This window comes from Mandrillus leucophaeus, unplaced genomic scaffold, assembly GCF_000951045.1.
Source record: "Mandrillus leucophaeus isolate KB7577 unplaced genomic scaffold, Mleu.le_1.0 Scaffold388, whole genome shotgun sequence".
Taxonomy (NCBI): domain Eukaryota; kingdom Metazoa; phylum Chordata; class Mammalia; order Primates; family Cercopithecidae; genus Mandrillus; species Mandrillus leucophaeus.
Window position 1 is genome coordinate 1,592,522 of NW_012104120.1, and position 22,114 is coordinate 1,614,635.

The 22,114-nt window shown below is 43.0% G+C and overlaps 1 protein-coding gene across 1 annotated transcript in view; it reads right to left on the minus strand.

Annotated features, from left to right (window-relative positions):
* FRMPD2 (FERM and PDZ domain containing 2) overlaps positions 1-22,114 on the minus strand; it is a 132,924-nt gene that overhangs the window by 100,691 nt on the left and 10,119 nt on the right. Inside the window, exons 2-4 of the mRNA XM_011990937.1 lie at positions 8,331-8,456; positions 5,814-5,971; positions 1,565-1,630 (exon numbers count right to left, since the gene is read on the minus strand). Of these exons, the coding sequence (XP_011846327.1) occupies positions 1,565-1,630; positions 5,814-5,971; positions 8,331-8,456 (350 nt within the window). The remainder of the gene's footprint in view (positions 1-1,564; positions 1,631-5,813; positions 5,972-8,330; positions 8,457-22,114) is intronic.

The window sequence follows — 22,114 nt, forward strand, 5'->3', positions numbered from 1 at the left end:
GATGAGAGAGACGGTCACTAAAAGAGACAAAGACCATAGAGGATGACGAGGGCTTTGACCTTGGGAAGCACAGGCCATGGCACTAATGTAAAGGAAGGGGCTTAGCCAAGGCTAGGGTTAACCAAGAGGAAAGTGGGGAGTGAGGTGCTGGTGAAGGGATCAGTGTGTGCAAAGGCATGAAGATGCAGATAAGCTGACACACATCTGAAGGGAAGGGGATTATGAGCAGGACAGGGGCCTGGGGGAAAATGGCAATGTAGGGTCCCTTGTTCAAAATTATTAAGAATTCCAAGACAGGGATAGCAGAGCATTAAACTAAATGCAGGACCCTGTGCTATGACACAGGGTCACACATCCAGGACACACATCCAGGAAGCCGGTCCTGATTCTGGCAGAGTGCCAAAGGGGAGCCAGACGGAAGAAGGGACCCTATCCTAGGCTCCAGGTGTGTCTCACTGAGAAGCCAGAAGGCAACCCCATGGGCAGTGAGGCGTTACAAAAGGTTGCATGTGACAGCGGTGAGCTGGTCTCTCTTTTAGAAAGACCACCCAGGAAGTGCCGGATGTTGAATTGGAGAGGATGGGGTGAGTAGAAAGAAAGGCAGGAAGGAAGGAAGGGAGAAGGTCAGCTGGGCAGGGCTCTCCAGCATGTGTTCTTGTGGCACCAGTCTCTAAGGAATTGTTATAGTGTCAAATGGAAATGTATACAAACACTTCTATTCTGTAGTCAAAAATTGTGTAAAATATTAGGATATTTTTGTGTATATCTTTTTTGAGAGGGTTTTGCTCTGTTGCCCAGGCTGGAGTGCAGTGATTCTATCTCCACTCACTTCAACCTTCCCCTCCCAGTCCCCAGGGTTTAAGCGGTTCTCATGCCTCAGTCTCCCGAGTAGCTGGGGCTACAGGCAAGCACCACGACACCCAGCTAATCTTTTTATTTGTAGTAGAGATGGGGTTTTGCCATGTTGGCCAGGCTGGTCTCGAACTCCTGAGCTCAAGTGGTCTGCCTGCCTCAGCCTCCCAAAGTGCTGGGACTGTAGGTGTGAGCCACCATGCCCAGCCAGGATAAAGTTTAAAAGTTTCTAAGCTTTAAACCTTCTTGTAGTCTTTAAAAAATGACTCTAAAAACTATTTGAGAGGGAGATACTGTAGGGAGCATTTACCCAAATCTGTTGAGCCCAGAAGCCTTTTTCAGGGAAGCATCTCGCTTTGGGAAGGGTTGTTTTAAAGCCTTTTAAAAAATATATGTAAATCTGTATCTTCAGTGTCTATAAAATTCTCTAGCTTGCTATTAATACTTCCCCTGAGTGGAGATGGCCAAACTTATCTTGCTTGCCAGTCCCAAATTGTGGCTGCCTGGAGTGCTATGTTGAGTAGGATTCTGAGGTTGTTTCTGCACTAGCAGGAAGGAGTCGTGTGATGAGTTCACAACGCCTGCCTAGGACCTAGAGGAGGGGAGAGTAGTGGTATATGTGCTCAGTAAATGTGGTCCCTGCCCAGGAGAAAACCACTAAATAAACCCAAAGACATAGCCTGGTAAGACTTGAAGTGTCTTGTTTACAAACCTGATGTGGCGGAACATGAAACCCTGCCGACCAGTAGAGGGTCATTCCTAAAGAATAGACGTGCATCTGCCCAAAAGAAGAGTACATGATTAGATTCCAATCATCTCTCTTATTCCATAGCTCTGTAAGAAAAATACAACCCAATTTCCACATGAACAGACGCTGTTGTCTGGCTAGTCCAGCACCATCTGCAACTCCCTTGACCCTTGTTCCCTTCTACTTTGGAGGCTAGAAAGCCAGAAATTTGCTTTCTAGCAGAAACCATGACACTCAATATTGGTGAAAGGCGTGAGAGAAATCTGTTAGGGGGCTTCTGACAAGGCTTTTGCTTTACTGACAAAAGGACACATGTGACTGGCCCCACGCTTTCCCCTTTGTACCTACCTTGAACATTGATGTGATTGATACATGGAGTCTTTGCAGCCATTCTGTGACAATGAGGCAGCAAGAATATTATAGAAAACCAGCCACTGGGGAAGGTAGAATGGAAATACACAGCCTGGATCCTTGATGACATGAATCGGCTGCTGACCAATCCCTAGACCTCTTGTTAAGTAACTAATAACCATATATTTGGCCCTGGCCATTGTATTTTAGGCCTTCTGTTTCCATGACACAGTGTGGTTCAGCCTGATTAAAAAGCACCGTATGTTGTCAAAAAGCAAAATGGTATCATGGGAAGAGCATTGTCTGACATCTCTGACTCTCGGTTTCATCATATTAAAAATGAGTATTCTGCCTGAATTCTAATAAAGATCAAGTCAAAAGTACCCAAAGATGGTAATATTAACTATTATTATTGTTACCATTATTGTTATTATTGGACATAGAGTACTTACAATATACTAAGCTTTGTTCTAAGTCTTTTACCCATATAAACTTATTTAGTGCTCACTGCAATCCTGTGACGTAGTATTTGAATTGTTCCCACTTGGCTACATGACCTCTGGATTATACCAGTCCTCAATCAATGTCAGTTGGTTTTTATTGTGGGGCTTCTATTATAACTGACAAGGCACATTTACCTTAAGATCTCTCTTCTCAGGAAATGGTTTTTGGGAGTTTAGAAGGAAACAATGAGGTAATGAAACATTTCAAGTAAAAACACACAGTTATTTGAGCCACCCACTGGGTTTAATATAAGTGGTTTTAGTTTTTGGTTTTGGTTGTTTACATCCTCAAGGTCAAGATGTGTTCAATGTCACCTGTGACAACTCATTAGCTCTCATCTTTGTTTGAAATTATATCCTGAAATCAGCTCCCATCCCTCAGATGAACGTGCATAGCTACCCTGCAAGAAAGTTCACAAGCTGCACCTCCACTTCCAGAGAAAGGACTCGAAGAGCGGGGGCTTGGTAGACAGCCACTTCTTTCTCATTAACCCAACAAGTTCCCAGAACCAATTGCAGTGACTGCCACCTGCAAGGCTGGTCTTCCCACATGGTTAGCACGATGGAGCATAGAGACTCATGGAGCTGCAGGGACTGAAGTGCAGACAGAGCTCCAGCATCCTGAGCACTGCCAGAGGCACCACCCACACCTGGGAGCTCACATGGATTCCAAGGGCTCTGTCTAAAAGTGTCTTAGGGCAAGGCCTTGGCCACAGTGACAAAAGGCTTCATTCAAAATTCTAAATTCAACCCATTGGTAGACACTGCCAGTAGAGGGTTGGTGAGAAGAATTTTGAAGGCAACTCCTGGCTCAGTGGGAAAGAACACCATGTTTGATTGGTGATGTCTGCTATGAGCACAGGATGGGGTACTGGCAACACAGATGACTTGTAGTTAGAGACCTGCTCACACCTTCCACCTGACCTGCACCTGGGACTAAGATGCCAAGTAGTTGGGGAAATATGTCAGTGCACTGTTTAGGGCAGATGTTGGTCTGAGGAGGGGGTCTGGGTACACCCTCCCAGCATCAGAACGAGGCCCAGGACTGGGGGAGGATTCTGAGCACAGCCTGTCCAGGGACCATTCTCTTAGCTCATAGCTGCCCAACCAACCCCTCATGGACCCATGCGAAGTTGGATGAAGAGAGGGGCCTGTAATGAATGGAAAAGAACAGTGATGAACAGAACTAAGTGTTAGAGATGCTGTAAGAGATCAAGTAACCTGGTCACTCTGCCTCCTGGCCTAATAAACAGGGCTTGAGGCTGGTGGCTCTGGCCCCTTAAAGCCCACTCCACTTGCAATGCTTCATATGCCTAGAGCGCTAAACCAATGTTTGGTTAGTTCAGAGCTCAGTCCCTCTCATGCTGGACCTCTTCTAGCTCACACTCACTCTCATGTTCCTGGCCAGGACTCAGCAATACATTTAGCCAGTTCTTAACTCAATCTATTAGCCTTGAGTCTATTGGAGTCCGTGTGCCTTTGCCTGGAGGAAAGTGTGCAGGAGGGAGGAACGTATTACTTTCCAGCTCAAAGATGCTCTGGGCAGAGGAGTGACTAGGCCTTCACAAGGTGCTCAATGGAGGCCAACCTGCAATCAGGAGGGTGATGCTTGATCCTCATCAGTGAGTGCTGGGATGGTCAGGGAAGGACTCCAGGAGCACTCAAATTTGTGTTAGCTCAGGTACATCAGAAAGTGGAGCCTGAGGCAAGGGTTAAGTGCAGACCCTTCATTCAGGGGCTGCAATCCCAGGGCAATGAGAGTGTAGAGAAAATGGGAAGAGAGACAGGGACCAATGTGATATGCAGGGTCAAAATGCTGGCCACCTCCTTGCCACAAGCAACAGAGCACAGCCTGAAGTGCAGCAGACAGGGCTTCCTAGAACTCAGGACTTCTCTAGAAAGCTTGCAAGGCTTGCACAGCACAAAACCATCCATGAGAGAAAGAGAAGGGAAAACGTATCCTCTTAGTTCCCTCCAGACTCTCATTTACCACTGGCTAAGTTCACCCCATAAGAAACTAGCTCCCCTGCATTCTCAGGTTGCATTGGCATGGTCCTTTAGCAGTCACGCAGAAATCCCAGTCCCAGGGCTCAAGATGTGACATCTTAGCTGAGTCCACAGCATAGGAGGCAACTCGGTGTAGGTGGAGCCAAGAGACCCAAACAGACCTGAGAGGCACCCAAGTTTGTGTCCCATCCAGGAATCAGTGAATCAGCCCTGGGGCCCTGGCTGTGTAAGAAGGTATGTGGGCCTGGATGCCAGAGTGACTTCCAGGATGTCAGCAGGGAGGGGGTGCCGGAGCTGGGGTCAGTGGAACTGGAACTCTTAGACCTTCACTTTTGTGAGCTGCCTTAGAGACACGTGGACCCAGATAAACCAAATCTGGAAGCCACCAAGTCCCCATTCTTTGCCTTTCAGAGCCTGGAGGGAAAGCAGCTCCCATTCCACGATGCCTCCCGAGGGTAGCAGCATTTTCACATCTGCACTTTTCTCATGAAAGGGTGAGGAAGAAGAAACAGAACTCTGAGAACACCCACCATGCCCCACCCAGTGTTGTGTGGCTACCTTGCATCATTCTCTCCTTCGAGAGAATTAAAATTCTCTTTGAAATAAAAAATGATGTTTACTGGAAACTTTTGCTGTTCAAAAGCAAAACATGTCCATTGCAGGAAAATCAAAAATCTCCATTGATGTTGCCATCCAGAAACAATCACTGTAGACACTTTGGTGCATGTATTTTTAGAACTTCCTCTCTGTCTCTCTTTCATTCTCTCTAACCAAACTTGGATAATATTATGTGCGCATATATTGAATTTCTTTTCAAGTCATTAAATAAGCTTCTACAGACTCATTTTAATGCTGTTTTGTCTCATGTCCTCTCCCACTGACTATTTAGCTTGTTTTCAATTTATCACTAATTTCAGCAATACAACAATCAGCATTGCTGCAGCTAAATTTATCTTTACTTGTGCCTTGGAATAAATTTCTAGTTAAGGACGTGCTGGGTCATTTTGAGGTGTCTTGCTGCATACTGCCAACGGTAACAATGTGCCAGACCACTTAACCACAGCTTTTCAACACTTCTTTTTGAATATTGATAATAGCCTGATCAATTAAGCCACATTTACCCCACTTTACCAATGTAGAAATTGGGACTCAGAGAAGTGGACTTGCCCTTGTCCATGAGCTAGTAAGTTGCTGACAAGACATCCTGGGAATAAAACTCTTGAAACCCACTCTGCTTTGGTATTGAGAACCAAGCTCTGCAAGGCTGAGCTGGGAGCTGGGGAGGCTGCCACTGGGACAGGCCTTTTCCAGGGCACAGGACTCAGCAGCTGCAGAGAAGCTGCACAGCTTACCTGAGACGCATCAGGCTGCTCATCCTCGCTCTGTCCCTGTAGCAGTTCAGGGGCCTTGAAAGGAGCAGCCTCTATGTGAGAAACATGGCCTTGGAAAGAAAGGCTTCCAGTCGCAGAAAGCAGGGCTGACCAGGGGCAGACCACATAGTCCGAGGAATCTGAAACCAAGCCAGTGATGGGGCTGTAGAGACAGAGCTTCCATCTGGGGGGCCGGCATGGGACTGTGCCCAGCAGGTGCCTGGCAGTACCCATCTCTGGGACTGAATGTGAGCAAGACCCGGAGGAGACATGGAACAGAACAAATTCAACCCTGATGCATGGTATACTAAAAGGTGGCTGTGGCCACGGCCAGGAAGTTACCACCTGCACTTAAATTCATCCGTGGCCCAAGAGTCTCAAGGTAAAAGGTAAAGAGAGGGTCAGGCACACCTGGAATTTAGCACAAGCCTGAGTTCTCTAGAGAAAGACCAGGACTCAAGGGAGCTGGTCTTCTGGGAGCCCTGTAGCTGTTCATCAGAACCTCCATGGTGGGGAAGAGGGAGAAGATGACACTGAAGGCGTAGGTACACAGCTTCCTCCATCGGCCCACGCTGGGACCCATCGCCCTCACAGAACATGTGTGATCTTTCATGCCAGCAGCCTCTGCTTCATGCACTGAAGCCCTCAAGCACGTGTGACCTCTGAGTTGACACTTCAGTGTGGGCACTCAGCGTTTGTTCTGGAGCTTAATGCCTAGGAGCCCCATAGTCATCCTTGGATACTGCTGCCTTAGGTCTCTCCTGTACTGACAGCAGTTTGCAGCTTTCTCATTAGAGGGCTCTGAAGAGACACTGCAGGAGGCCTTATCTCTCCTGCAGTTTCTAGAGTTTAGTGCAAATGTGAGGCCACCTGGAGGTTGGGCTCTGCACAGAACACATGCCCAAGACATGAGATCCCTTGGCAACCTCAAGGCCTGAACTAGACATATGACCACCTTCTCCAATCTACACAGGACTCTAGCGGCCCTCCTGCCCACATCAACCTCCAGAGAGGTGACTTGCCTGAGCCCACCTACACCCCAAAGGGTCGCCCTGACCCCCACTTGCAGTGCGTGCTCTCCACCTGGCCACTGGTGGCTATTGCCTGGGCCATGACTGCAGACCACCTCTGGTGGGGCACACCAGCAAATTCTACCATCATCATGGGCTGCAAGCACAGCTCCTCCCACAGATCTGAACCCCAAACAGGGAAGGGGGCTTCCCTTCAAAGTTTCTCCCTCACTGGCTACCTGCCCTCAGCCTTAGGAGACCCAGCAGCATTTTCTTTTTCTTTTTCTTTCTTTTTTTTTTTTTTTTTTTTTTTTGAGACGGCGTTTCACGGTCTTGTCTCCCAGGCTGGAGTGCAATGGTGTGATCTCAGCTCACTGCAATCTCTGCCTCCCGGGTTCAAGCGATTCTGCTTCAGCCTCCCGAGTAACTGGGACTATAGGTGCATGCCACCTTGCCCGGCTAATATTTTGTGTGTGTATTTTTAGTAGAGACAGGGTTTCACCATGTTGGCCAGGCTGCTATTGAACTCTTGACCTCAGGTGATCCACCCGCCTCAGTCTCCCAAAGTACTGGGATTACAGGAGTGAGCCACCACACCCCACCAGCATTTTCTTATGCCTTACAGTTGTCTTCAAATACAGTTTAATAATTCTTTCTATTAACCTCCCCTGTTTAGAACACAGGGTAGGTCTGCCTTTTTTTTTTTCTTTTTTTTTTTGAGATGAGTCTTGCTCTGTTGCCCACACTAGAGGGCAGTGGCACAATATTGGCTCACTGCAACCTCTGCCTCCTGGGTTCAAGCAATTCTGTCTTGGCCTCTCGAGTAGCTGAGATTACAGGCGGGCGCCACCACACTCAGCTAATTTTTTTTTTTTTTTTTTTGTATTTTTAATAGAGACAGAGTTTCACCATGTTGGCCAGGCTGGTCCCAAACCCCTGACCTTGGGTAATCTGCCCACTTTGGCCTTCCAAAGTGCTGGGATTACAAGTGTGAGCCACCGCGCCCGGCCAGGCCTGCCTTCTGATGGGGCACAGACTAGTGCGACATCTGGTGGACAGAGTGTGGGGGTCTCCTGGGTGACCACCCCATGCCTCTCATCTCTGGTTATGCCCAGAGACAGCCTATGTGCTGTTAGATGCACACAGCACTGCAGCCACTCTCTTCTAAATTCTCCCAGCTTTGCATGCCTGGAAATGCTGCAACTCCAAGGCAGAAACAAAGCCTTTCTTTCAACTCTGCCACATGACATGGGTCCAAGAGACAGGCCTGCCCTCCCAGTGCAGCTCCAAGGGTGGGTGCTATTCGTCCACTCATTCTAATACCTCAGACTAATCACAGATCAAGAAGCAGCAACCTTGTTCTGTGCCCTCAGAGGTTGAAAAGAAAAAATATTTTTTAAAAAAAGCAGTAGCAGCCAGAACTGTGTTAGTGTGGGAAGCTTCACATACAACCCCCTGTGATTTTACCGCCCCAAGCATACTCTCTTACCGTTGCGGAGGTCTTCCAGGAGCTGCTCAGCGGCCAGGAACAGGAGGGACCAGATTTCCTCCTCAGACAGAGCTTCACCCCTGACCTGCAGGGCACTGGCCAGTGTCACAGAGGACAGGCTCATGCCTACGATAAAGACATGCATGTGACAGGGCCCCTGTGATGTCCAGGAACATGTCCGGGCCCATACTCGCCACTCTGGCCCAGCCAGGCATGGTCTGGCCACTCCCCGTGCACCGTGCACTGGCACTGTGTTTTCATCACCTAGGTCTCTGGGGTCAGGCAGAGAGCCAAGCACACAAAGGAGTTAAAGAAATGTTAATTGGGGGACTGGCCAGGCTGGCTGGTCAGTTCTCAGTGAATGAGTAAACAAACAAATTCCCAAATGAAAGGTTAAATGAATAAATACATGAATGACCAAATGAAGCATGAGAACAGCACCTCCCAGCTGGGCGCAAGCTGTTACAGAGAGTAACCTACACCTGGGTAGTGTGTGGCCTCCTCTCCTTCTCTCTCTGGGGAAGTTAGCTAACCATTTTTGCCTGCAATACATGATTCACATCTTTCATCTCTGGCTGCCACATGCAGCGTTAGATTTGGTGCCAGTACCACCCCTTTCTCCAGCACCTGCCTGAAGTGCAAGAGCGACTCACTAGACAGAAGTATAAGCTCCACATTTCAGAAAGGGGCAGCCTCACAGAGAAACTGGAGGAGGCTGAAGAGGGCTAGTCTTCTCTTCCCTCTCTTCTGGGAAGCAAGGCCTTTAGACCAAAGCTGATGTTTAAATGTCTATCTCCCTGACAAAGCCGCCACCCACTAATCTCCAGAGACCCAGGTGCTGGGTGCCACAGGAAGAAGCCAGGCAGGCTTTTCCGAATCCATTTACATCCTCATTGATCTTTCTCTACAGCCAGAGCTCAAGCAGGGCGGGTGTGCAGTGTGGGGCGCTAGATGAGGAGCACATAGAGGCACTCCCATCCCCCATTAGCACACTAATCCAAGATCTACCCCCCAGTTGCCCACCTCCCTGCAGACACCTCTGCTACCTGCCTCCTCCAGCCTCAGGAAGAGAGGCAGGTTTCAGGAGAAAGAGGCTTGGTCTGCCACCTCTCCCTGGGGCAGGAAGGGAGGTGTAGCAGGACCCCCTCAGGAAGCTTGACCTGTGAGCCTTATCACAAGGAGTCTGTGAAGAAGGGAGTATTGTTTCTATTTGCAGACAGGAAAGAAGTCCAAGGTAATCAGATAAAAAGTGATGAATTCAAAGCTGAACTCCAGGCCCACTCTCTTTTTATTTTCTTTCTTTTCTTCTTTCTTTCCTTTCCTTCCTTTTCCTTTCCATTTCTTTCCTTTCTTTTTTTTTTTTTTTTAATCTCCCCTCTCATTTTAGAAACTGTTTTGAGATTTACAGACTTGGCATTCCCATTCCACCACATTTTTCTAACTCTCTATAGCCACAGTGAAAGATTGCTTATTAAAGATAAGAAGGGGGAAGAACAAGACCATGATTCTTATATAAAAAATCTCTAAATCCCAAAGTAAAATATTGAATGGGTGGGGTGTTTTAAATTGCTTTATGACTAGATAAAAATGCATTAAAATCTTCTAGGCTGGTATGGCTAGTGAAGACCATTATTTCAGTACAATAATTCAGTGGAGGGAGGACAAACTTTTCAACAAATAGTTCTGGATCCGTCATGGAAAAAAGCTGAACATGGGCCTAAACCTTGCACTTTATGCAAAAATTACTTCAAAATGAATCATAGATTTAATATAGAACATAAAACTATAAACTTTCATAGAGGAAAATGGGAGAAAATATTTAGGACTCATCCCAAACAAGGACTCCCCAATAAAACAAACAGCTGATTTCTCATCAAAAACCATGGAGGCCAAAAGGCAGTTGGATGACATATGGTCTTAACTAGCCACACCAGCCTTGAAGACTTAAGGCATTTTTTTCTAGTCACAAGGCAGTTAGAAAAACCCCACCCAATATCAAAATACATTTTTGATATTATATCAAAATGCTTGGAAGGGAGACTGTCAAACAAGAATTTGGTAGACAACAAAGCAATCAATCCTTCAAAATTGAAAGAGAAATTAAGACCTATTCACATAAACAAACATTGTGCAAATTTGTTGCTAGTACACCCTTCCCTCCGAGAAATCCCAATGGAGTCCTTCAGACTGAAATGAAAAGACACTAGACAGTAACTCAAATCCACATGAAGAAATGGGAGCACCAGTAAAGATAATAACATAGGTAAATGTAAAAGACAATAAAAATGTATTTTAACTGGATCCCTTTTTTCTCCTACAAGAAGTTTTTTAAAAGGAGCATCCAACATCTGGAAAAGCACATAACTGACCAGGTTTGCCAATGAAGCACCCTTCTTTTTGTTAAAGCTAAGAGTCATGTGAGGCTTGAGGTTGCTGTTTTTGTTATTGGAAGTGTCAGGATCACAACTTCCATATCAAATATAACCATGATTCAGGAGCCAATGACAGGAAATTACTCATCATCCTTTCAATTAAAAAAAAAAAAAAGAAAGAAAGAAACCGTTGTCACGTTTGTTCCAATGCACAAGCATGATCCCTCCGCAGAAGGAAACGCGTGCATTCCAGTTTTCTGCACCAACTCCCTGCCTGACCAACTACAGTGTTACAGTGGAATGTTATGATCTGTCCACAGTGGCAAGTTGGTTCCTAGAGAGTGCGGGAAGCCTGGGAACCATCCAGAGCTCTGAATTTCCCTGGCTGGCTTCGGGACTACAGCGTGGGTTACCAATGCTCTGCAAGCTAGCAGGTAGGCCAAGATTTGTTTTGCTTCTAGGCAAAAATGCAAATTCCTTTTCTTGATCTGAGAGGTCTGGCAGGCAGATGAGTCCCACCCACCTCTCCAACTCCACTTCCCACCTCCCTGTCCCTTGCTTATCTCCCTCACCATATTCCTCCCTCACCATGTTCCATCACACTGGGCTTGTGATAGATTATAAAGTAAGATAATTCTTTACACTAGCCCACCAGCCCTCAAGAACCAGCCTGGACTCACAATGAATATTGTTATCTCTGTGTAATATTGTGAATACTATTTCAAAGCCCACTGCTACTTCCTTGAATGACAATACAAGCTAATACTTCCATAGCATTTACTGTACGCCAGGCACTGTTCAGAGTGCCTTATGGGCTAAACTCATTTAAGCCTCATGAGAGCCTTCTGAAATAGGGCTACCATCATGCCCATTTTAAAGATGAGGAACAGAGAGGTTAAATGACTTGGCCAGTGTCACACAGCTTGGACTTGGGTTTATGCTCTTGGTCTCAGAGGCAGGGCTCTTCCCCACCATATCACGCTGGCTGTGGAAATGCTGTGAAGCACTTTATGGGGCCTATAATCTCAGGCTATGAAACAGTCATTAATCTTTAGCCATCATACCAAGATGCCTCTGGGCTTCTCTCCAAGTTTTTCATGGTCTGGTGGGCTATATCATGCACTGAAAAGGTGATCATTAACTATGTAAAGGATGCAGGGATCCCACTGCATAGAGAGACCTGACAGCGAGGATGTTCTGGGAAAGCATCCAGTCAATGGGCATTTTGGGGGGCCCCTCCACAACCCTTATCTCTCATACACCTTCCCAGATCTCACCTACATGGACTGACCCACTATACTGACTCCACTATCTGAAGGCTTTGAGGCTCATCTAGTAGCATAGAAGTCTTCTTTGCCATTTGAGACCCCACTAGCCCATCCAGAGCTTCCTTGGGCCCTTTCCAGTGAGTTACCAGGCTGAGGAGCATCCTGTCTGCCATCCTGTTTTTGTCGGCCTTAGCCTGTAGCAGCCCCTCTCCCTGGCCTGCCTCGGGCTAGAATCTTTTCCCCTGCCCTTGATCTTTAGTGGTTCCACTTGGGCCTCCCTCTTCCACGTGCCATGGCAACAGTAGCCCTCAGCTTCATCTGTGAGGCTGTCCCTACAGCCTTCCCTCAGCCGTTACTACATTTAACAAATACTCATCAAGGACCTAGTATATTTCAAGCTCTGTACTACGAGTAGAATGAGGAACAATGTTAATAACCTACCCTGAGAGTCATGGGGTGGGCAGAGGAAGACAGCCAATGAGAAGGTAAGCAAATAAAATAATTCTGTAGAATGATAGACTATGAAGTAAGAAAAGGCAATGCATGATTACAAGCTTTTGGTGTGGGGGACATCTTTGCTGAAGTGGTCAAGGAAGTTACCTCCAGGAGGTGTCACTGAAGCTGAGATTTGGAAGTTGAGAAGGCACCAGCCATGGGAAAAACTTCCCAGGTAGAGGGAAGAGCAAGCACAAAATCCCAGTTTGGCAGATTCCAAGAACTAAGAGAAGCCCGCTCATGGTGAGGGAGGTGAAGATGATAAGCCAGGGGTAGGGAGGTGGGAGGTGGAATTGGAGAGGTGGGTGGGCCCCATCTGCCTGCAGACCTCTTAGGTCAAGAAAAAGAGTTTGCATTTTGGCATAGGAGCAATATGAATTTTGGCCTACCTGCTAGTTTGCAGAGCACGTGTAACCCACACTGCAAAGCCAGGGAAAAGCTTTTTGACACTGGCTTGCTGCTGAGTATTAACTAGAAGGAAGGGAGAGTTCCAGAGGGCTGGATGCTAACACCTTAGCTCATCTGATGTTCATCAGTCCTGTAAGTGGGAATGGTTTTAATCAAGGGCAAGGCTCGCATCTGCTCCCTGCCCCCCGACCCAGGAAGAACCCTTGGGTCCCTGTCCCCTAGAGAGCTGCCCAGTTGATCCCCGAGTGTCAACTGCAGGGATCAGCCACCTCACCCAGGTGGCACACCATATGCATTAGTTGGCAAGATATTTTGCAGCATTTGTAAAGTGCTGGCTTTTGAAGAAGTAAGGATCTCTGTTACCCCTAATTGTATATTGATTGACCGACTGTATAGTGGCTTTTGAACTGTGAGATTTTGGTCACATTTCGGTATTTTGCCTTCATTCATCTCCCCTCCCCAACTCTCCATCAAGACACCACCCATGACCTCTGGCCTTCATCTGTGACTGGTTAGCGAGATTGACAACTCTCTGGAATGTCCTGGAGACACTCCTGCATTGGGACAGAGGTTGGACCAAGGTCTCAGAGGTCGCTAAGGACCTTCTCAGCTCTGGAGCCCAAGGTGCCACTGCCCAGGAAGAGAAGGCGTGGAACCAAGGGAAGCAGAGGAGGCCTTGCAGGATGGGGACGAGTCACACGACTCCTGGCCTCATGGGTCAGGGGACCGGGCCACTATCTCTCCTTGGGACACTCCTTGTTTCTCCAAACTCCTGGTTTGTCCTCACCTCCTCAGCATCCTTTCTCCCTCTTACGGTCCCTGAAATGTTGTCCCTCAGGATTCTATTTGAGGCCCTGTATGGTTTCCTGTGGCTTCTATAACAAATTACCACAAACCTCACGGATTAACACAAGAGAAATTTATTATCTCACAGTTCCAGAGACAAGAAATCCAAATCAGTTTGACTGGGCTGAAGTTGGGGTGTCCGCAGGACCACGGTCCCTCCACAGGCTCTGAGGGAGAATCCTTCCCCGGCCTCTTCCAGCTTCTGCCAGCTGCCGCATTCCTCGGCTGTGGCCACATCACCCCAGTCTCTGCCTTTGTGGTCACATCGCCTTCTCCTCTTCTATTTTAAATCTCTGTCTGCCTCGCTTTTCTAGATATCTATGATTCTAGTTAAGCACCATCTAGATAATTCAGGACAATCTTCCCATCTCAACATCTTGTCACCCAATTGCATCTGCAGTCTCTCTCTCTCTCTTTTTTTTTTTTTTTTTTTTTTTGCCTGTAACATTCACAGGTTCCACAAATCAGGATGTGGATACCTTTACGTTTTTCTTTTTTTTTTTTTTTCTTTTTTTTCTTACTTTATTTACTTTTTTTTTTTTTTTTGAGATGGAGTTTCACTCTCTTGCTCACTGGATTGCAGTGGTGTGATCTAGGCTCACCTCAACACCTGCCTCCCAGGTTCAAGCAATTATCCTGCCTCAACCGCCCGAGTAGCTGGGATTACAGGCTCCCACCACCACTCCTGGCTAATTTTTGTATTTTTAGTAGACATGGGGTTTCACCATGTTGGCCAGGCTGGTCTCTTAACTCCTCACCTCAAGTGATCCACCCTCCTCTGCCTCTGAAAGTGCTGGGATTACAGGCATGAGTCACCATGCCCAGCCAACCTTTACCTTTTTTTAGAGGGAGGCTTTATTCAGACCACCCCACCCTCTTTGTCATTCAACATTCTCTACCTGTTCACCTGAAAAAGACATGAGCTTTGGGAGGTTGAATTCTTAGCTCCTTGACCCTGGGCACAGGGCACATACTTATCTCTGAGACTCAGTCTTATCATCTGGTAAATAGGGCTAACAGCAGCAGTGACCTCATAAAACTGCCCAAGTGCTCATCACATAAAAGGTAATGAGTGCATCAAATTTCCTGTCTCTTTTTATCTCTGCTCCAACCATCCAGAAAGGGATTTTAAACATCAGGGCTGCTGAGCAGCTTCCAACTATGGGATTTTTAAGATATGGTGTTAATTGTTTCCAGCTGTCTGCCAGGGTTGAGGTGCTATAAACATCCCATTTTCAACCTTAGCAAAATGCCTCAAGTATCTCCATGACACCCTAGGAAGGAACCAGGAAGAATGCAGGACTCCCAAGGAATCGAAGCTCTCAGAGTGATCTTTTCCTCTCTTCTCCTTTTGTTCCTTCAGTCTCTCTTCATTCCTTCTCCCTCTGGACATTTATTAAAAACCATCTGCCCACAGTCAGAACCAGAGATCTGAACAAAACTTGCCAGAAGGCAAGTTTTTCCCCCTGAAGGAAAAGACTGTCCTGCCTCATCTAGGCCCCAGTTAAAGAGTTAACGGTGTCAAGGCTCTTATCTTCTGGAATTCTTTCACAGTCAGCTTCCCAGAGCCTGACCTTGAGTGAGTGAGTGATGCTGACATTGCATCACTATCACCTTCTCCACACAGACCCTTCCCTGCTCTGTTTTCTCCCCCACAGCCCCTGATTTAAATAGTGGCTACAGCACTAACACAGTATGACCTTGAACAAGGACACTCTCCACATCTCATTTCCCCATCTACAAAACAGAGACGTTAACTCCTACCTTACAAGGTGTATGTAAAAAACAGAACAAGCTAATGCAAGAAAGGCAACTAGAGAACACCCTACCATTCTTCAGGATTCCAAGATGGAATCTTGCATTTGTAGATGAGAGGATGCACACTAGTACAGAGAAATACTTTTGGGCATTTAGAACATTTTAGAGTAGTGTTTCTCGCATCTTCAATTTTTTACATCCCATTTCCCCAGTGTTTGCCACCTTCCCATCTCACTTGTACAATTAAGACAAGTTTCTTCATTTAAATGCATTTATTTTAAAAGGATACCACATATCATTATAGCAAATGGAAAGTTAGTATCATCAGATGTAAATAGAAGGTAATTATAACTATTTTTATAAAAATTATTGAATTTTTGCCAAATAAAATTGCCTTCAAAGGCTCTGAGCCTGGGTATGATTTTTCATTATGAAAGAAGCAATTAGTTTTAGAAATATGAAAAGTCTATTTCTGAGCAAACTGTCTTCTTGACATAATCTGAAAAAGTGAAGTAAAATGTCAAGAGCATCATTCAATGTTACTAATGCAGTCATGTTCCACGTGGGTTCCATGGCCCCACCTATCCTTCTCTAAGACTTTGGAGCCAGTTATAATGTAATGTGACCACGGTGTGAATTAGTTGAATCCTCACCAATTATACTTGATGATAATTACTTCTAAGGAGAGTAGCCCTTTACAGCTTACAGAGTCTTCATAAACTTCTGTGATTTCCACAAAAATCCTTAAAAATAGAAAAGGCAAAAATGATCCCCACTTCCAGATAAGTAAACTGAGAATTTAATTGACTTAAGGTCACAAAAGTCACACAGCTAGTAAGGGCCATTTAAATTTCTGCAAGAGTGGAAGGCTGGGGTTGTGAGCTAACAAGACTAATTAAAGCTATGTGGGTTTAAATTGGTCTTCAGTTTATTCAAGTTCTGAATTTAAAAAGCAACTTTGTCTCAAACCTTTAAATTTAAAGTATTATGTGCTATTAATCTAGTGACTTGCATATGAGAAGAACCATTTCACATGATGTTTAATATGTAATGTATTCATAATCTGTTGGTGGTCTCCAGAGAAACAGAACCAGTAGTACGTGAATGTGTGTGTGTGAGGGGGGTGTGTGTGTGAGAGAGAAAGTATACATACGCACACTTTTTTTTTTTTTTTTCTTATCTTATCTTAGGAAGAAGGAAGCTAAGGTCATAGCCTGAGGTAATAGACTCACTACTCATAGATTTACAGAGCACATACCCTTTTCTCCCACCTTATCACCTCATCACCAGGACTCCTGCATAAGAACAGCAGATGACAGCTAAAGAACAGCAAGGCCCAGATTCTACTTAAGAAGGAGTTTCTAGGAAAAGGTAGAGACAATAAGGGAGAGAAAAACAAGAACAATAGAAAAAAATGGAAGTCTCAGATACCTACTGTATTAGGGCTCTCCAGAAAGACAGAACCAATAAGATGCATAGATATAGATGATATAGATATAGATATATCCAATGTATAATATTGGATAGGATATCCAAGAACTGTGGAACAATTACGAAAGGTATAACATATGTGTAAAAGGATACCAGAAGGAGAAAATGGAAAAGAGTAGAAAAATATGTGAAATATTTAAGGTAATAATGGCTGAGAATAGATGACAGATAGATAGATAGATCTATATATGTATATGTATAGATAGATCTATATATATATGTATAGATAGATATAGATATCTTATATATTATAGAGGCTGAGAAGTTTAACAATCTGCTATCTACAAGCTGAAGACCCAGGAAACTCAATGGTATAATTCAGTCCAAGTCTGAAGGCCTAACAACCACAGGAGCTAATGATGTAAATCCCAGTCCAAGGGCAGGAGATGAGATGAGATGTCCCAGCTCAAGCTGGGTAGGAAAAAAGGGATGAGTGGGGATGAGTGTCTCCCTCCTGTGTCTTTTGTTCTATTATGTCCCTCAATAGATTATATGATGCCTGCCCATAGCACAATTCAAACTCTGATCTGTCCCAGAAATACCCTCACAGACACGTTCCAAAATAACATTTCATCTGGGCAGCCCATGGCTTCATTAAAATTGACACATAAAATTAATTATAATACTTATAGCTATAGCAAACAGTAAACACAGCATTACTACTAGCCAGAAAAACACAAATGCTCTCACTAAAGGCCTGTTTATCTCAGTTCCTATTACCCAATACAGCATGTCCAGCTTTCAACAAAAAATTATGTCATGTATAAAAACAACAAAAAACTCAGTTTGAAGAGACAAAACAAGTGAAAGAACCAGACTCTGATATAGCAGAAACCTTGTGATTATCATACCAGAAATTTAAAATAACTATGATTAATATGCTAAGTGTTCAAATGGAAAAGGTGGGCAAGATGCAAGAATAGATGGGTAAAATGTAAGCAGAGACATGGAAATTCTAAAAATAAAAATTTCTTAAAAGTTAGAAATCAACAACATTGTAAGAGAAATGAAGAATTCCTTTGGTGGGCTCACCAGTAGATTGGACACCTACAAGGAAAGAATCAAGGAGCTTAAAGATGTGTCGGTAGAAACTTCCCAAATGGAAATGTGAAGAAAACAAAGAATGAAGAAAAATGGAACAGAATATCCAGGAACTGTGGACCAATTTCAAAAGGTGTGACATATGTGTAAGGGAATACCAGAAGGAGAAGATGGAAAATAATAGAAAAAATTTGAATAATGGCTAAGAATATTTCAAAATTGACAACAGACACCAAACCACAGATCTAGGAAGCTTGTAAAGCATCAAGCAGAATAAATAAAAGAAACATATGCAATTCTCAACTTAAAAGTTAAAAAAAAAAAGGTAAATTAATTTTCCCCGAAAAAAACAAAACAGCAACAACAAAAAAAAAAACAAAAGAAAGTGAGAGAGAGAGAGAGAAATGTAACTTACATATAGCAGAAAAAGGATAAGAATTACAATGGATTTCTCTTCACAAACTGTTCTAGTAAAAAGATCATAGAATGTAATATTTAAAGTGTGAAAGTAAAAAAACTACCAATCTAGAACTCTGTATACTGCAAAGTTATCATTCAAAGTGAAAAGAAATAAAGACTTTCTCAGACAAACAAAACCTGAGTATATTGGTCACCAGTAGGCTTGCCTTGCAAGAAATTTGAAAAGGTCTTCAGAGAGAAGGAAAATGATACAGAAGAGAAACTCAGATCTTAAGCCATTTATTTCCCTTATTCTTAATTGATCTAATAGATAACTATTTTTCAAATTATAATAGCAACAACATATTGGGTGATTATACCTTATAAATAAGTAAAATTAATGCCAGTCAGTTATAAAGGCTGGAAGGGAGAAACCGATATTACTCTAAGGTACCTGTACCACACATGAGCTATTTGAAAGTGGATTTAAATTTGTTGTAAATGTATACTGCAAACTCTAGAGCAACTACTAGAAATGTTTTTTAAAAGACGTATAACTTACATGCTGAAATAATAGAAAATGTTCAATTACAACTAAGGAAGGCAGAAAAATATGGGAAGATCTTAAAAAGAAACAAAAACCTACTGCAACAAATAGAAAACAGTTATAAATATGGTGGCTATTAATCTAACAACATCAATAATCACTTTAAATATAAAGTTCTAAGTATGCCAGTTACAAGACAGAAACTGACAGAGTAGATTAAAAAATAAAACCCAGTTATGTTGTCTAGAAGAAACTCCCTTTAAATATGAAGGCACGTATAGGTTAAAAGTAAAGGGAAGAATAAAAAGATTAATTTTAAGAAAACTAAAAGGATGTAGAAAGATATACTATGCTAACACAAATTAAAAGAAAGCTGGAGTAACTATCTTAACTTCAGACAAAGCAGACTTCAGAATAGAGAAAATTATCAGGAATAAAAAGGGGCATTACATAATGATAGAGGTCAATACTCCAAAAAGATATATATAACGATCTCTGATGCACTTAACAACAGAGAATCAGAATACATGAGGTAAAAACTGGTAGAACTGCAAGAAGGAATAAACAATCTACTATTACAGTCGGGGACTTCATCATCCCTCTATCAGGGATTAATAGATCCAGCAGGCAGAAAATCAGTAAAGACATAGTTAAACTAGACACACTGCCAAAGAACTGGATCTAGTTGATGGCTATAGGCTATTTTATCCAACAACAACAGAATACATGCTCTTTGCAGTTTCTCATGGAACATTCACCAAGATACATCACATTGTGGGCCATAAACTTTATTTATTTATGTATATTTATTTATTTATTTATCTTTGAGACAGGGTCACACTTTGTCATTCAGCCTGGAGTGCAGTGGTGCAATCTTGGCTCACTAGTAACCTCCACCTCCTGGGTTCAAGCGATTCTCATGCCTCAGCCTCCTAAGTACCTGAGATTACAAGTTTAAAAGTACAGAAATCGGCCGGGTGCGGTGGCTCACGCCTGTAATTCCAGCACTTTGGGAGGCCGAGGGGGGCAGATCACGAGGTCAGGAGATCGAGACCATCCTGGCTAACACGGTGAAACCTCTGTCTCTACTAAAAAAAAAATGCTAACATGGTGAAACCCCCGTCTCTACTAAAAAAAATACAAAAAATTAGCCGGGGGTGGTGGCGGGTGCCTGTAGCCCCAGCTACTCGGGAGGCTGAGGCAGGAGAATGGATTGAACCCGGGAGGCAGAGCTTGCAGTGAGCCAGGATCATACCACTATACTCCAGCCTGGGCAACAGAGCACGACTCCATCTCAAAAAGAAAAAAAATGTACAGAAATCATACAAAGTATGATTTCTCTCATAGAGATGTGGTTCTCTCAGTAGAACCAAACTGTAAATCAATAACAGAAGGATAGCCAGAATATTCTCAACTATTTGGAGATTAAACAACACAATTCTAAATAGCAAATGGGTCAAAAAGGAAATCTCAACAGAAAATAAAAAACATTTTTAACTAAACAAAAATGAAAATACAAGTTACCAAAATTTGTGAGATATAATGAAGGAAGTACTTATACAGAGACTTCTAACATTAAATGCATATATTAGAATAGAAGAAAGATCTAAAATTAATAATCTAACCTTCCACCCTTAGGAAACTACAGAAAAAATAACAGCATGAACCTGAATAAAAGGAAGCAAATAATAAGAAATTAGAACAGAAATCAATAAAATTGGAAACAGAAAAACGGTAGAGAAAATCAACAAAACTAAAAGCAGATTATTTGAAAACATCAACAAAACTGCTAAACCCATAGCCAAGTAACCAAGAGAGGAAAAAAAAAGAGAGACGATAAAAATAACTAAAATCACAAACGAAATAAGGGCCATCACTACTGATCCCATGGACATTAAAAAGGATAATATGACCACAATTATAATGACTTAGAAGAAATGGACCAATTTCTTGAAAGAGAAAAGCTATCAAAACTCATACAAAGAGAACTAGATCCTCTAAGTATGCCTATATGTATTACATACATTGAATTAATAATTAATGGCCTTGTAAAACATAAAGCAGCAGGCCCAAATGATTTCACTACCAAACATTAAAGTCTACCAAACATTTAAGGAAAAGATGACACTAATCCTCTACAATCTCTTCCAGAAAATAGAAGCAGAGGGAACATTTCTTAATTCATCCTATTAGACCATAATTGTCCCAATACCAAAATCAGATAAAAATCTTGCAAGAAAGTAAAACTACAGATCAATATTTTTCATGAACAAGAATGCAAAAATCTTCAAAATATTAGCAAATCAAATCCAACAATGTATAAATATAATCATACACCATGATCAAGTGAAATTTAATTCAGGTATGTAAGGCTGGTTTAACATTTGAAAATGTATTAATGCAACCCACCACTTTCATGGACTAAAGAGAAAAATTATATAATCAAATTTATAAATACAGAAAAAGCATTTAGCAAAATCCAGTAGCAAATGATTAAAAACTCTCTGCTAACCAGGAATAGAGAGAAACTTCTTCAACTTAATTTTTTAAAAATATGTTATAAAAAAAAAAATCTACAGCCAACACGTGACCTAAGGGGGTCAAATTAGATGCATTCCTGCTAAGATCAGGAAAAATACAAGGATGTCCCTTCTCACTATGGAAAGTCCTAGCTAATGTAATAAGACAAGAAAAGGAAATAAAAAGTATATAAATTAGAAGGAAAGAAAGAAAGTTATCTCTGTTACTAGATGACTTGATTGTGTATGTATGAAATCTCAAACAATGAACAAAAAAACTCCTAGAACTAATAAGTGATTATAGAAACGTTGCAGGACAGAAGGCTAATATACAAAATTCAACTGTTTTGACTTTAATTAACATCAGCAGTGACAACTGAAATGTGAAATTATAAACACAATATCAATTATTACATTAACACCAAAAATACGAAGTATGTAGAAATAAACCTAACAAAATATGTGTAAGATCCCTATAAGGAAAACTACAATATTCTGATGAAATAAATAAAAATATTTCTTTTAAATATTTTAAAAATCTAAACAAAGGAAGAGTATTCTATGTTCACTGAGAGAAGACTCAATATTGTTAAAGTGTCATTTCTTCTCAACTTGTAGATTTAATCCCAGAAATTTATTT